The sequence below is a fragment of the Vulpes lagopus genome, chromosome 22, assembly GCF_018345385.1.
Source record: "Vulpes lagopus strain Blue_001 chromosome 22, ASM1834538v1, whole genome shotgun sequence".
Taxonomy (NCBI): domain Eukaryota; kingdom Metazoa; phylum Chordata; class Mammalia; order Carnivora; family Canidae; genus Vulpes; species Vulpes lagopus.
In genome coordinates, this window is record NC_054845.1 from 5,884,235 (window position 1) to 5,901,401 (window position 17,167).

The following is a 17,167-nucleotide window of genomic DNA, read 5'->3' on the forward strand; positions in this document are numbered from 1 at the left end:
TCATTTGCATGTAATATATATAGAACTATCACATAATAAATGAATTTCTCATACTTTTCCAAAGGCCTATTAACGTCAGAGAACATGCTGTTTCCCCCAAAAGGAGAAAATGTAGCCTTGCTCTTTATGTGTGTGTGTGTGTATGTGTGTATACGTGTGTATCTATACATATACATACATATACATACAGAAAACTGATATATATATATTTTTAAATTCAAACACATAGAAACTCATGCAAAATGCAGTGTTTACCAAAGTACAAATATTCTAAGCTATACTGTAACTTAAAATATTTAGGGCTATACCATCTAAAGATTATTTAACTAAGAACAGGTGAATGATCATCATGATTTCTATTTTGTTTTCATTAATTCCCAAAGCAGAATCCTTTATTTTAAACGAAAAACCTAAGATTTCTAGAATGAAGCAAAAGAGTCATAGTCTAGCCAGAACTTTATAACAAAAATATTTTATTATCAACCAAACTATGGTAGAAACATTGTATTGCATATTAATTGACCAAGAGTCTTCCTGACCATGTAGCACACTATATTCTGCTTTCAGAACTAGCTTAGTACAATACAGTCATGGGTCACTCCTTACACCCCTGCCTCCCAACAGGTCTTGTTCAGAATCAAGTGAAGTGAAGTCTCTGTGGGAAGTGATTATATCCCTTTGAATTATGCTCCAACTATCCAGTAAAGGAAAATATTTTTTTTTTACTTCAGTTTTACAAATATGGCAACTATCATGTAGGCAGCTGGAAATGGTTAGGGTCAAGATCATCATGAATATCATGAATGAAATTGTTAGCACTCTGGGATAAATAAAACATTGTGTGGTATGGTTCAGCCTGACTTTCCCTTTAATTCTTTCAAGGTTATGATGGTAAGTGTCCCAACTACTAGTAGAGCAAAGAATTATTTTATTCTAGCCTCCTACATTTAAGGGTTAATATTAAGAATGAAAAATATTTCAAAAAATTGCTAGTTTCCTTTTCTAAACTACTCTAAAATTTAAAACCAAAGCTGACCTAATCAACAGAAAAGAAAATATAATTGGGTCATTTTTATGAAGGGCTATCAAGTTGACAATGAGTACCAGTGATCAAATTTCACCTTTCTTATCTAATTTCCCAAACCTAAGCTCTCAAAATCATTAAAAAAAAAAAAAAAAAAAAAGTTAAATCAGGAAAAAAAAAGGCAAAGCACATTTGGAGGAAAAATTTGAAATAAAAAAATAAATAAATATGACCTCTATTCTACTCTAAAGAGGTAAGTAAGCCCCGCATGCCCTTGCATTCCATTTTGTGAGTGGGACATTCTATCCACTGGCCTTTACTAATAACCTTTTCCTTCTACAAAATCACCTCGTTTATCAACAGGGGAAAAAAAAAAAAAAACAGATGTCAGAATAAGAAATGCAATCTGAAATGAATCATTACTAAACCAGCATCCTACAACTTCCACATCATGAGTATTCCACAAATCTTTAAAGAATAATGGAGACATTTTCCGGCTACTAATATCAGAGTAGTGTTTTCTAAAGTGCTCCCTAAATCTGATGGCCGAAGACTTTCTACGTCAAAAGCGGGTGTTACATACCTCAGCAACATAACAAGGTCTGCATCACTTGAAAGACGCACCAATCCTGGGGTCCCTTCAGTTCGGATAAATTGGATCTTCTCCCTATTCAAGCAAAGAAACAGTTCAAAATTTACATGGTAGACCTTCTGAAACATGACTCGGTGCCTTAGGCACCATTTCAAAAATAATAGTCACAACATTTTTTTTTTGTATCTACTATGGGGTAGCTAATGTTTAATATACCCAGAAACACATATCCAATAGAGACATGGTCCTTGCTTTCAAGGAGGACCCATGAGCATCAAAACTGCCCTGTCCTAACACTGGAGAAAGATTCCTTTATTGCTTTTATCATTCCGCTGCTCAAGTTCTACTACAGGTGGTAGTACCATCCAACCAATACAACTCAGTCTCTGCTTTCAGTTAGAGCCTGTTGTGGGCTTGAATCTAAGCAACTGTTTAGGCCATTCAGGCTGATTCCCTGTTATTCCAAAAAGTGAATGTGTAGGGATATTCATCTGTTTTCCTGGGGTTATACTTCTAAATTATGTGTGATGAGCACATTCCTACTTAGAGGCAGATAGTATCTAAGCAATATATACTCAATAAAGAGGCATATGTCTCTTTGAAATAACTAAAAACCCGAAACACTTTTAGTTACTACAGTTAGTGGGATAGATTACGTGTATACCTGTGCAAATGTATATATTCCTCTACATACATATATCAAACCCAACTGTGAGGGATTTCTACCATTATTTTATTTATAGATATAAGTAAGAACATTTTTCTGTATGATGAGCCATCATCATGCTGCTATTTTCAATTCTTTATATGAAAACAATTTTAATAAAAATTTCCCTGTTACTTCCCCTCATTTACATGATACTATTTCAAAGCATAGTATATTAACTTCTATAAGACAAGAAAAAAAATAAGAACATAAACTATGGTAACTGAAAGCATTTCATTTGATAGTAACATAGGAATAAACACAACTATGCAATTTTACTCAAAGTAAAATTAGTAAAATTATTAGTAAAATAGCACTCAAAAAAGTGCTAATGATAGCATAGTCTGATTTTTGTACGTATGTAATAAAATATTGATCTTTGATATAAGTATTTATTTAGATTTAGTTCCTCTTTATAGATGATCTTGTTTTTCTGCTTTATATTTTCCCTAAAGTTCTACTGCATTTTACATTTCCAAATTCCAAATTTCTTCTTAATTATTTGCAAGCCTGAAGACAATGAGGTGAAAGGCAAGGTTTAACTGTTGAAATGGAAAACCCATAATGTACAGAAAAGTCCACTGATTTGCTCTCAACCATATAGCTTACAAGGACTGATAAAGAATTTGGCTGCTTCTAGCTAGATCCATTTTAAACAATATATTAGTATATAAAACATCTTATCTTTGGCATTGCCAAATTTTCTTTTCCAACCTTTGAGTTACACATACATATACCTAAGAAATGAATGTCAGACACATATATAAAGAAATTGTTCAGAAGGGAAAAACCAGCCTTTCTGCTTTGTTACTTCAGTTTGAAGGCTTGAACCAAGCAGAACATTTTCCCTCAAGTGCTACAATCATATGTCTGAAGCACATGACGGAAACCAAGGCCCATTATCTGGTGAATGATTTTTTTGGTACAAGATATGAAAGTTGGTTTTAAAAAGCTACATTCTTATAAGGGTCAGTAATAACATGCTTTGATCTTGAAGAATCCAAAGCTATCTGCAACAAACACAGTTTATCTCCTTGCCCTATCATCACAATGAATCAGGCAAACAGAATACACGGGAATACAAACAGGGCACACGCTCTCCTCCACTTCTTCAGCTGGAGCTAGACAGAATGAGCGGGGTGATGTAAAAGATACCACGCACTGGACTACGGTCTGTATGCTTCCTGGGAATAAGGAAAAGATCATAGCTTCCTGAGTCACAAGGATGACAGGGGAGGAGGATGGGGTGACTTGGTGATGGGCACTGATTGGGGTACTTGATGGGATGAGCACTGGGTGTTATGCTATATGTTGGCAAATTGAACTTCAATTTAAAAATTTACAAAAAAAAAAAGAAAGAAAGAAAGAAAGAAAGAAAGAAAGAAAGAAAGAAAGAAAGAAAGAGAGAGAGAAAGAAAGAAAGAAAAAAACCCAAGGATGACAGGGTGAAGACAAGGAAAGACAGCAGAAGAAATATGCCAAGTGGGGAACTTTTCAACCCTTTCCAGATATTAACTATTAGGCAGGGAGAGCAACTGGTCTCATTCCTTAGGCCAGAACATACCATACGCCAGAGGAAGCTAGTTTTCACCAGGCCAGCTCATTTATGGCACTGACAAGCTATGGGTCAGCCACTGGAGCATGTCCCAGATGCACACCATACCACTGAGTACCTTCTTGGGCTAACATTCATTCCTTCTTTCAGCAAACATTCTCTTAGTGTCTAGATTGTGCTGGGCACCATACCCCATACTGGGAATCCAACAGGGCGGAAGACCTAGTTCCTTTCTCAAAGAATTCATGGTGCAGTGGAAAAGTGATAGTCAATTCTAGTATCATATGAAAATATTGAAGTTGTCCCATTTGCTTAACTAATTCTGGTTAGGGCTTCTAGCCACTCCTATTCCACAGAGTCCTTTCTTTTTTTTTTTTTTTTTTTAATAAATTTATTTTTTATTGGTGTTCAATTTACCAACATACAGAATAACACCCAGTGCTCATCCTGTCAAGTGCCCCCTCAGTGCCCGTCACCCATTCACCCCCACCCTCCTCCCCTTCCACCACCCCTAGTTCGTTTCCCAGAGTTAGGAGTCTTTATGTTCTGTCTCCCTTTCTGATATTTCCCACATATTTCTTCTCCCTTCCCTTATATTCCCTTTCACTATTATTTATATTCCCCAAATGAATGAGAACATACAATGTTTGTCCTTCTCCGATTGACTTACTTCACTCAGCATAATACCCTCCAGTTCCATCCACACCGAAGCAAATGGTGGGTATTTGTCGTTTCTAATGGCTGAGTAATATTCCATTGTATACATAAACCACATCTTCTTTATCCATCATCTTTCGATGGACACCGAGGCTCCTTCCACAGTTTAGCTATTGTGGACATTGCTGCTAGAAACATCGGGGTGCAGGTGCCCTGGCATTTCATTGCATCTGAATCTTTGGGGTAAATCCCCAACAGTGCAATTGCTGGGTCGTAGGGCAGGTCTATTTTTAACTCTTTGAGGAACCTCCACACAGTTTTCCAGAGTGGCTGCACCAGGTCACATTCCCACCAACAGTGTAAGAGGGTTCCCTTTTCTCCGCATCCTCTCCAACATTTGTGGTTTCCTGCCTTGTTAATTTTCCCCATTCTCACTGGTGTGAGGTGGGATCTCATTGTGGTTTTGATTTGTATTTCCCTGATGGCAAGTGATGCAGAGCATTTTCTCATGTGCTTGTTGGCCATGTCCATGTCTTCCTCTGTGAGATTTCTCTTCATGTCTTTTGCCCATTTCATGATTGGATTGTTTGTTTCTTTGGTTTTGAGTTTAATAAGTTCTTTATAGATCTTGGAAACTAGCCCTTTATCTGATACGTCATTTGCAAATCTCTTCTCCCATTCTGTAGGTTGTCTTTGAGTTTTGTTGACTGTATCCTTTGCTGTGCAAAAGCTTCTTATCTTGATGAAGTCCCAATAGTTCATTTTTGCTTCTGTTTCTTTTGCCTTCGTGGATGTAGCTTGCAAGAAGTTACTGTGGCCAAGTTCAAAAAGGGTGTTGCCTGTGTTCTCCTCTAGGATTTTGATGGAATCTTGTCTCACATTTAGATCTCTCATCCATTTTGAGTTTATCTTTGTGTATGGTGAAAGAGAGTGGTCCAGTTTCATTCTTCTGCATGTGGATGTCCAATTTTCCCAGCACCATTTATTGAAGAGACTGTCTTTCTTCCAATGGATAGTCTTTCCTCCTTTATCGAATATTAGTTGACCATAAAGTTCAGGGTCCACTTCTGGGTTCTCTATTCTGTTCCATTGATCTATGTGTCTGTTTTTGTGCCAGTACCACACTGTCTTGATGACCACAGCTTTGTAGTACAACCTGAAATCTGGCATTGTGATGCCCCCAGCTAAGGTTTTCTTTTTTAAAATTCCCCTGGCTATTCGGGGTCTTTTCTGATTCCACACAAATCTTAAAATAATTTGTTCTAACTCTCTGAAGAAAGTCCATGGTATTTTGATAGGGATTGCATTAAACGTGTAAATTGCCCTGGGTAACATTGACATTTTCACAATATTAATTCTGCCAATCCGTGAGCATGGAATATTTTTCCATCTCTTTGTGTCTTCCTCAATTTCTTTCAGAAGTGTTCTATAGTTTTTAGAGTATAGATCCTTTACCTCTTTGGTTAGGTTTATTCCTAGGTATCTTATGCTTTTGGGTGCAACTGTAAATGGGATTAACTCCTTAATTTCTCTTTCTTCAGTCTCATTGTTAGTGTATAGAAATGCCATTGATTTCTGGGCATTTATTTTGTATCCTGCCACGCTACCAAACTGCTGTATGAGTTCTAGCAATCTTGGGGTGGAGGCTTTTGGGTTTTCTATGTAGATTATCATGTCATCGGCGAAGAGGGAGAGTTTGACTTCTTCTATGCCAATTTGAATGCCTTGAATGTCTTTTTGCTGTCTGATTGCTGAGGCGAGGACTTCCAGTACTATGTTGAATAGCAGTGGTGAGAGTGGACATCCCTGTCTTGTTCCCGATCTTAGGGGAAAGGCTCCCAGTGCTTCCCCATTGAGAATGATATTTGCTGTGGGCTTTTCGTAGCTGGCTTTTAAGATGTCGAGGAAAGTTCCCTCTATCCCAACACTCTGAAGAGTTTTGATCAGGAATGGATGCTGTATTTTGTCAAATGCTTTCTCCGCATCTAATGAGAGGATCATATAGTTCTTGGTTTTTCTCTTGCTGATATGATGAATCACATTGATCGTTTTACGTGTGTTGAACTAGCCTTGTGTCCCAGGGATAAATCCTACTTGGTCATGGTGAATAATTTTCTTAATGTGCTGTTGGATCCTATTGGCGAGTATCTTGTTGAGAATTTTTGCATCCATGTTCATCAGGGATATTGGTCTGTAATTCTCCTTTTTGGTGGGGTCTTTGGTTTCAGAATTAAGGTGATGCTGGCCTCATAGAATGAATTTGGAAGTACTCTATCTCTTTCTATCTTTCTGAACAGCTCTAGTAGAATAGGTATGGTTTCTTCTTTAAACGCTTGATAGAATTCCCCTGGGAAGCCATCTAGCCCTGGACTCTTGTGTCTTGGGCGGTTTTTGATGACTGCTTCAATTTCCTCCCTGGTTATTGGCCTGTTCAGGTTTTCTATTTCTTCCTGTTCCAGTTTTGGTAGTTTGTGGCTTTCCAGGAATGCGTCCATTTCTTCTAGATTGCCTAATTTATTGGCGTAGAACTGTTCATAATATGTTTTTAAAATCGTTTGTATTTCCTTGGTGTTGGTAGTGATCTCTCCTTTCTCATTCATGATTTTATTAATTTGAGTCTTCTCTCTCTTCTTTTTAATAAGGCTGGCTAGTGGTTTATCTATCTTATTAATTCTTTCAAAGAACCAACTCCTGGTTCTGTTGATCTGTTCCACAGTTCTTCTGGTCTCGATTTCATTGAGTTCTGCTCAAATCTTTATTAACTCTCTTCTTCTGCTGGGCGTGGGGTCCATTTCTCTTTATTCTCTAGTTCCTTTATGTGTAAGGTGAGCTTCTGTATTTGAGTTCTTTCCAGTTTTTGAATGGATGCTTGTATTGCGATGTATTTCCCCCTCAGGACTGTTTTTGCTGCATCCCAAATTTTTTGAATGGTTGTATCTTCATTCTCATTCGTTTCCATGAATCTTTTTAATTCTTCCTTAATTTCCTGGTTGACCCTTTCATCTCTTAGCAGGATGGTCCTTAACCTCCACGTGTTTGAGGTCCTTCCAAACTTGTTGTTGTGATTTAGTTCTAATTTTTAGGCATTATGGTCTGAGAATATGCAGGGGACAATCCCAATCTTTTGGTATCGGTTCAGAACCGATTTGTGACCCAGTATGTGGTCTATTCTGGAGGAAGTTCCATGTGCACTTGAGAAGAATGTGTATTCAGTTGAGTTTGGATGTAAAGTTCTGTAGATATCTGTGAAATCCATCTGGTCCAGTGTATCATTTAAAGCTCTCGTTTCTTTAGACATGTTGTGCTTAGAAGACCTATCGAGTATAGAAAGAGCTAGATTGAAGTCGCCGAGTATAAGTGTATTATTATCGAAGTATTTCTTCACTTTGGTTATTAATTGATTTAAATATTTGGCAGCTCCCACATTCGGGGCATGTATATTGAGGATTGTTAAGTCCTCTTGTTGGATAGATCCTTTAAGTATGATATAGTGTCCCTCTTCATCTCTCACTACAGTCTTCAGGGTAAATTTAGTTTATCTGATATAAGGATGGCAACCCCTGCGTTCTTTTGAGGACCATTTGAATGGTAAATGGTTCTCCAACCTTTTATTTTCAGGCTGTAGGTGTCCTTCTGTCTAAAATGAGTCTCTTGTAGACAGCAAATAGATGGGTCCTGCTTTTTTTTTTTTTTTTTTTTTTTTTTTAATTTTATTTATTTAGATAGTCACAGAGAGAGAGAGAGAGAGGCAGAGACACAGGCAGAGGGAGAAGCAGGCTCCATGCACCGGGAGCCCGATGTGGGATTCGATCCCGGGTCTCCAGGATCGCGCCCTGGGCCAAAGACAGGCGCCAAACCGCTGCGCCACCCAGGGATCCCGGGTCCTGCTTTTTTATCCAGTCTGAAACCCTGTGCCTTTTGATGGGGTCATTAAGCCCATTCACGTTCAGAGTTACTATTGACAGATATGAGTTTAGTGTCATCATGATATCTATTCAGTCCTTGTTTTTGTGGATTGTTCCACTGAACTTCTTCTTAAAGGGGAATTTTAAGAGTCCCCCTTAAAATTTCTTGCAGAGCTGGTTTGGATGTCACATTAGGGTCTGCTGTTACCCTAATACTCCTCCCCATAAAAGTCAGGGATTTCTTGTCTCTTGCTGCTTTAAGGATCTTCTCTTTATCTTTGGAATTTGCAAGCTTAACTATTAAATGTCGAGGTGGTGAACGGTTTTTATTGATTTTAGGGGGGGATCTCTCTATTTCCTGGATCTGAATGCCTGTTTCCCTTCCCAGATTAGGAAAGTTTTCAGCTAGGATTTGTTCATATACATATTCTGGCCCTCTGGCCCATTCGGCGCCCTTGGGAACCCCAATTAAACGTAGTTTTTTTCTTCCTCAGGTCGTCGTTTATTTCCCTTAATCTATCTTCATGGTCTTTTAATTGTTTGTCTCTTTTTTCCTCAGTTTCCCTCTTTGCCATCAACTTGTCTTCTACCTCACTCACTCGTTCTTCCACCTCGTTAACCCTCGTCGTTAGGACTTCTAGTTTGGATTGCATCTCATTCAATTGATTTTTAATTTCTGCCTGATTGGATCTAAATTCTGCAGTCATGAAGTCTCTTCAGTCCTTTATGCTTTTTTCTAGAGCCACCAGTAGCTGTATAATAGTGCTTCTGAATTGGCTTTCTGACATTGAATTGTGATTCAGATTTTGTAACTCTGTGGGAGAGAGGACTGTTTCTGATTCTTTCTTTTGAGGTGAGGTTTTCCTTCTAGTCATTTTGCTCAGTGCAGAGTGGCCAAAAACAAGTTGTATTGGGAAAAGGAGAAAAAGAGAGAAAAAAAGGAAAGAAAAGAGAAAAAGGAAGAAAGGAAAAAAAGAGAAGAAAAAAAGAAAGAAAAAGAAAGAAAGGAAAGAAAAGGGTTGGGGAAGCAAACAGAAATCAAAAAGCAAAAAAGAAAAAAAAAAAACAGAAAACACGGGGAAGTATCTTCTGATTCTGTACACTGTAAGTCCCTTGACTTCCCCTGGACCTGGTCCTTCTAGCTGGTCTTCTGGGGGAGGGGCCTGCTGTGCTGATTCTCAGGTGTTAGCACTTGGGGGAGCTGCTCTGCCCCTGCCTGGTGCAGGGCTCAGTGGGGGTTGTTCACCCCGTGAGGCCCCGGGAGGAAGCCACAGTGGCGGGGGCAGCTCTGGGACCCTGGAGTCAGCTCCCGCAGTAGCTCTGGGGCTCTCCGTCTGCAGGGCCTGGGGGCTCTGGGGCGGGGCCGCTGATCTGCTCAGTTCCAGGCAGGAGCGTCCTCGCTGTCCTGGGCCCTCCCGGCCTCTGCCTGTCCCGGGGTAGGCCGGATCCTGGGCTGTGTCCGGGCGCCCTGTGCTCCGGGGCCTGCGCTGTTGGATTCGCGCTCCCGCCCCGCAGCCCCCTCCGCGGAGCCGCCGCCCGAGCCCCTCCGAGCTGTTCCCGGAGCCCCGCAGCCCCCTCCGCGCGGAGCTTCTTCCTCCGCCCGAGCCGCCGCCGCCGAGCTGTTCCCGGAGCCCCGCAGCCCCCTCCGCGGAGCCGCCGCCCGAGCCCCTCCGAGCTGTTCCCGGAGCCCCGCAGCCCCCTCCGCGGAGCCGCCGCCCGAGCCGCCGCCGCCGAGCTGTTCCCGGAGCCCCGCAGCCCCCTCCGCGGAGCCGCCGCCCGAGCCCCTCCAAGCTGCTCCGGGTCCCGCCGAGCGCTGCAGCCCTTAGGGAGCTCGGGGGCTCTCCCGGGGCGCAGTTCCTCTGTTACTGTCCCAGGGAGCCCGAGGGCATCCCCGCCTTTCTGGGGATCCTGCTCCAATTCCCCGGGAGGCCTTTCCGCGGGGAAGGTCGGTGCAGCTCCTGCTCCTCCGGGACGGGGCTCTCCTGTCCTGGGGACACTCCCCCGGCCTCAGCCCGGCTCCTCGCGGGGCCCCTCCCCCTTGGAGGCCTTTTGTGTCTTTATTTCTTTTTCCCCGTCTTCCTACCTCGATAGAAGCGCGAACTCTTCTCACTATAGCATTTCAGCTGTTCTCCCTTTAAATCTCAGGCCGAATTCGTAGATTTTCAGGATAATTTGAAGTTTATCTAGGTAATTTGGTGAGGACAGGTGATTTGGGGACCCTACTCTTCCCCCATCTTGCCCCTCCTCCACAGAGTCCTTTCATATAAAAAGAGAGGGCACTAGTTTACTGACTGTCAAGAGAGTAGATCAAGGTTGAGGAAGAGAAAGTCAGCAGATATCCTCAGAAATGTCGTCAATCTTTTCTAAGAAAAGCAAAACCAAACAGGAACTACTTCTTGGTTGTTAGGTATTTGCCTAATATTCCATAGACAGGTATTTATCAAACTTGTGTCCCTGTCTACTAGAAGTCTATAGACATAATCTCAAGTCCTGGGGGAATCTAAAAATTCTCTGTTTTCACAATGATGATCAAACTGCTAATATCGTGGCCCACATATTCTGGATAATCTGAATAACACTGATGACTGAATAGTGCCATTTGACTTCAGTTCCCCTGTTTGCATTTATAAGACATTGGTGCCAAGTGATCCGAGAGCAACTTTCAAAGTGTTGGTGAGCAGCCACTGAGGTTGGCAGGGCCTTGACGTTAACTATGATAACAGCAGTCCGTCTACAGCTGACACACAATTCTCTTACCAATTAAAAAGACAAAACTCTTCTTTTGCGGTGTTAATTCACGTAATGACAATGATGAAGTGAGTCAAGGTTATGCACATATAAACTGCCACAGGCTAAAGAGACAACAAAATAAATGGATTTAAAAAGTAAATATAAGGGAAGGGAGAAGAAATGTGTGGGAAACATCAGAAAGGGAGACAGAACATAACGACTCCTAACTCTCCGAAACGAACTAGGGGTGGTGGAAGGGGAAGAGGGCGGGGGGTGGGGGTGAGTGGGTGACGGGCACTGAGGGGGGCACTTGATGGGATGAGTACTGGGTGTTATTCTGTATGTTGGTAAATTGAACACCAATAAAAATAAACTTATTAAAAAATAAAATAAAAAATAAAAAGTAAATTATGCATTGATGCTAACTAAAGCATAAAAGATGTCATGGTTTATTTGAAGAACAAAATTTTACCATAGTTTACGAATAAAAAAGGAGCAGTAGCATCATCACCGGGTACATTTAATAATATCCTTTTTCTTTGGGATTGCAGTTGGGGGTATTAAAAGAATTGGCTCATCAAAACAATGAATTAGTAGATGAAAACAAAATTAGTAGATAAATGAGTAGATAAGAATGGCCTATTTGTTAAGAAAAATAATGACCACGATATTGTCACAGATGCACCTGATGAACCCTTAGATACAAGATCTAAATGAGATACAAGTCAAACTCAAGTGAAGCAAAAAGCACAAATGTATCCTTCTACTGATATGGTTTCAATATTGGTGATTTGGCTTCTGAAAAACAAAATCTCACATTCATATCATTCAATTAAATGTTACTTTTAAAAGTTTTTACTTAACTTCTATGTCTTTTGGCTTTATAGTTCATAAAAGCTATAAGAAGTTTTTGCATATTTTATATTTGTGCACACTTATGTTTCATTAAAACAAAAGTGATTAAGGTCAATATTGTAGATCTGCAGTATTTCTTTTTCTTTAAGAATGGAAAATAAGTTTCAGCTCTTAACAATTTTCCATGAGTCCACTCAGTGTCTGAAATAAACATAACAAGCTTGAGAAATATCATTAAGGATACATATGACTCTGATTAGAGGGACATTTGAAAGTTACATTACTATGTTTGTTCACATTTATTTTATAAATTTACAGAGTTCAAAGGAATCAGCGGCAGTCCTTTAATTCCTATCTTGACTGCATTCATCTTAATGAAGAAATTCTATTTCATTTTAGTGACTTAAAATGAGGATTAAGATGACATTCAAATAACATTTTATCACTTGTGCCTCTCTGCATGGGTATGTTTCTCTCTCTGTGCCCTTTAGAATACATTTCAGGACTTCCTCCATTGCACTTTCTCACTGAGCCATTCAGTTACAACACAGATTCCTTCGGAAACATTAATTTCTTGAGAGCAAAAGCCCTTCCTCCTTCATTTTTTATGTTCTCCAGGTACCTGGCTTTTTGCTGTGCACATTAGGAATGCTCAATAAAACAGAACAGGCACAAGATTCGTCAATGCCAAAATAAGAATTGAAAACTCACAGCTGTGGTAGCAAGATGCTAAACTGTAGTGTGTGACAACCTCAGGAAAAAGCCACTAGCCATTGCTGTATCTCAGATGCCCATAATATTTGGATCTTTGTAACCACTTCCTCAAGTGTACAGAATCACCCCAGAAGATCAACTCTAGCAGAAGATCATTTAAGGACAATGAACATAGTCTCAAGACCGGAATTCCCACAGAAAATACTCTCATTGAAACCAACCAACATTTTTGGTGAAGTTAAGAAGGGCACGTGATCAGAAACAATCAAAAGCAGCAATGCCTCAAAACCACAAAACTCTCTGGATTGCAGACTCTGCACACATGGTTCCTGTAGATACAGCTCAGTGACACCTTCAAAAATACATGTTTTAAAAAACTGCCCGAGGGCAATTTTAGAGAAATCTCATGACTTCTCTAATGGTATAAGGCCAAGAAAGGAAGATTAGCATTCATTACTCACTTGGTTATTCAAATTCTTTATTACAGTCACAGAGCATGGTCTCACTTGAAGGATAGGGCCATGCAGTAGAAAGATCAACTTTGCAATTCTTAATGCAGTTTTATGACATCTAGATCCTTACTCATAACATAGTGTTGTACAAATACCAATACCAAAAAATTTATTGAATTTGTATTTGTTACATTCACCAAAATATTATTTAAAAGTTCTTAGTATGATTAGTCTTTCCAATGAGAGCCAATAGTAGGATATAGTAATCCATGGGGGGGCAGTACCCACTTGAAGGAAGTAGTACTGACGTTTAGATGTTGACTTTTATAGACAAAGAAATAAATCTCTTCTTAGATTAAAAAAAAAGGAGACGATAACTTCATAGCATAACCTTTACACAACAGATAAAGTTAGAGGGAGCAGAGATTTAAATATAGCAGTTGAAAGCTAAAGCCATATTCTGTTGTACATGCTACCAGAGCCATTCTACAGTAAAAGATACACAAGTAGAGTGTCGAGGAAGAGGAAGCCATATATGGATAGAAACTAAATAAACTGCTGGCTATCCTCTGGTTTAGGAAGAATCACAAGCTAAACAGGAAAAACTCAACGTAAATAGATATACCCATCTGAAAGTGCCAAGGGCTAACACTTTTCCTCATATTGTGGGGAGAGAAAGAATGGATATTTCTTTTAAATGACCATGCTACGGATGAGGAAGAGCTTCACTAGTGTTGAGGATCCTTGCTCAGTTATCCTTGGCACACAATTACTCAGTGGCACAATTCCACCTATAAATCTTTTATCGAAAGTTAGCACTGAAATACGAGATTAAAGAACCCCAGGGGGCTCCCCACCTCTGCATTTGTGGGAACACCTTTTACGATGCAGTTTTTAACCATATGAAACACAGTGTTCTCTAAGATACACAAACTTCCCCATTGCGTTGTTGTAATAAGCAAAACACTCAACTACAAAAAACTTTTCAGAAAAGAAAAGTGCACTGTGACAGACGACTCTGGGTAAGAGGAAGAGCATTATCTCATTGATTTATGTTCCTGCTTCCTTCTACTTGTCACGGGAGCATATGCTTTTTATGGTCAAATGCTGTAAATAGTTTTAGAAAGTATAAGATAGAAGTTAGAAATAAGTTGGAATAAGATGTAAACTTATTTCAAAGCTTATCAAATAATTTCTTACCAATAGATTACCATGTAAGATCTATGTTAAAAAGAATGCTCAGCTGAAGACACTGGGGGTCACTAAAAAAATAAAAATCCTTACCAATCTTTAGGTTAGAGACTTTTAAGACTCTGAAAAGCAGAAGGAAAAACAAAAACAAAATTGACAGCTACCAAGTGGGGCCAGCAGTTTTTTACTTTGTTAAGATCTATTAAAGTTCTGTCAAATAACTGAAGAATCATGATACTGTTGGATGCCTCATTCAAGTATATTAAATCATCTAGTACCTCCAATGGAGGAAATGTAAAGATATGTAAAATTCCTGTAGATAATACTGTGGTGTGAAGAGCAAAAGCAGAAATCTTCTTGAGTCTCCTTTTTTGTTTTTTTTTTTGTGGGGGGTGGGGTACCCTGACAGGAAGAGAAACTAACTAGCAGCGTGTGCGTGTGTGTGTGTGTGTGTGTGTGTGTATGTGTGTGTGTGTGTGCTGGGCCTAGAGCTAGTGGGAAAGAAAGAAGATAGAGTTCCCCTTATTTTGTGGTTAGCAAAAGAGGAGAGATTTGGGTTCTTTTATTTTGTTTTGTGGTCAAGAATTTCTAAGATCTCTCAGTGGACAACTGAGGAGTTTATTTCTACAATATTATTAACGAAAACTTCTTACATGAGACTATCCAGTGGACCATGGATTACAGAGTGGATGCCATAATATACAAATATGCAAAATGAGATAGCTCATCTAATTTCTATAATTTTCTTGTGACTGAGAACAGAATGCTTATCAGGTTGGGAAAGGCACTAAGCCTTGCATTAGATGTTAACTACTGTGAAACTGGGATTTCTGTGTAGGCAATGTTTATAGTCATACTTGAAATTACATGTAGCCTTTAGCCTTTAGAAACTTTATAGACAATAATGACAATTTTAAAGCTATGAGAGACTGACAGGAGATGGGGAGTGAATGAGATGGGGAGAGGAGATTATAAAGTACAAACTTCCAGTTATAAAATAAATAAGTCATGGAGATGCAATGTACAGCATGGCAACTGTAGTTAATAATATTGTATTGCCTATTTGGAAGTTGCTAAGAGAGCAGATCTTAAAAGTTCTCATTATAAGAAAAGGATTCTGTAACAATGTATGGTGATGGTTCTTAACTAGACTTATTGTGGTGATCATTTCACAATATATACAAATACTGAATCATTATGTTGTATGCCTGAAACTAATATAATGTTGTATATCAATTATGCTTCAATAAAATAAAAGATACGAGAGACTAAGAACGTAAGAATTGGTAATTTGTTTTCAAATCAACAAAAATCTCTCTCTCTCTCTCTATATATATATATATGTATATATATACATACACACACACATTCACTATATATAGAGTACTATTCTTGATATTTAAGCAGTAAAGAGGAGACATAATGAGTTGAATAAGATCCGTATTTGCAAGGAACTTATAATTTAGTTCGAAAACAGAGTATAAGTAAGTCAAATTATAACACAAAAGTCACATAACCAAAACAGCATAAAGGACCATGTGATACACTACATAATTATCAATTAGTGTCTAAAACAGAGGTTATTACACCTGGATGAGCTACTGGAATTAGATGAAGAGGTTTTAAGATATTAAATGCTTGAGCTGTCCCCTGAACCTCCTGAATTAAATTTCTGGACAGGGTGTAGGAGGATACAGGATGTAAATTCAGAGAAGAGAGAAGGGTTGAGAGAGAGAAGACCTGACATTTTATACTTTACAAAGCTCCCCAGCTGATACTCATGAAAAGTTTGGTACAACTAAGTACAGTAGTATTGGAGAATCACTGTTGTGGGCCAAGATGGCACCAATGGAAAAACATATTTCTACCAATAAAGATGACATATGAACCATATAATCTGCACATTTTTTTTCTGTTTTTGTACTATCACTCTTTATTCTGTCATTGTAATTTGTAAAATTTCACATGAATTTTGTTTCTATAAAAATATATAATTAAACTGTATTGGAACCAAAAGCAAAACAAAACATACAAACTAAGTGGTCAAATATACTTTATGGCCTCTAAATATTAAATGTACTATCTTTGTATCTCTATAAAAAAGTTTATAGCAACTGGACCCTTAGTACCACACACGCTACTAAGAAGTAGCGTGTAGTAACAGCACAGTAGTATGCACAGTATGCACAGTAGGTCTCTTATGTCAAATTTTAAGTAGAAATTCGTATCTTTTTCCATCTCTGCTGATACCTACAACAATGAGGTTGAGAAATACTAGCTAGATCTTGAAAGCAAGAGCTCACAGTACAGCTGAGAGGCTTCAAGTAAGGGTATCTTGCATTGAGTTTTAAAGGAAAGACCTTCCTTGACAAATGCACAAGAGAAAAACTTGCCAGGGAACAGGAACAGCATGTATTCAGGAAAGTAAAACTGGGCTTAAGTGTGATGCTTAAGTGTGAGCTGTTTAGGAGAGAGGGTTAATGCAGGCGAATACTGGATGGTGAGGAGTATCAGATTCCTTCCTTGGGTTCCACTATGTTTTTATTAAAAAATGTAAATACTGAGCCTAGGATTTTATAAATCTCAATTCAGTAAACTCTGTTACTTTTGTTTACTTAAACTAATTCAGAGTTAGTGTCTTATTATTTTCATTATAATCTGCACATCAAGGATGTATCCTTGGCCATGAATTTTTGTTTCTTTTTCATATATATTCTTTAAAAGGGTTCTAGGTTCTTTTGTCAATCTTATTCAATCTTTATAATTAATAGATAAAAGCCAGGACT

General features: G+C 38.9%; 1 protein-coding gene across 1 annotated transcript in view; it reads right to left on the reverse strand.

Moving 5' to 3' along the window:
- HECW2 (HECT, C2 and WW domain containing E3 ubiquitin protein ligase 2) overlaps positions 1–17,167 on the reverse strand; it is a 368,781-nt gene that overhangs the window by 57,596 nt on the left and 294,018 nt on the right. The window contains exon 19 of the mRNA XM_041737736.1: positions 1,608–1,691. Within this exon, the coding sequence (XP_041593670.1) occupies positions 1,608–1,691 (84 nt within the window). The remainder of the gene's footprint in view (positions 1–1,607; positions 1,692–17,167) is intronic.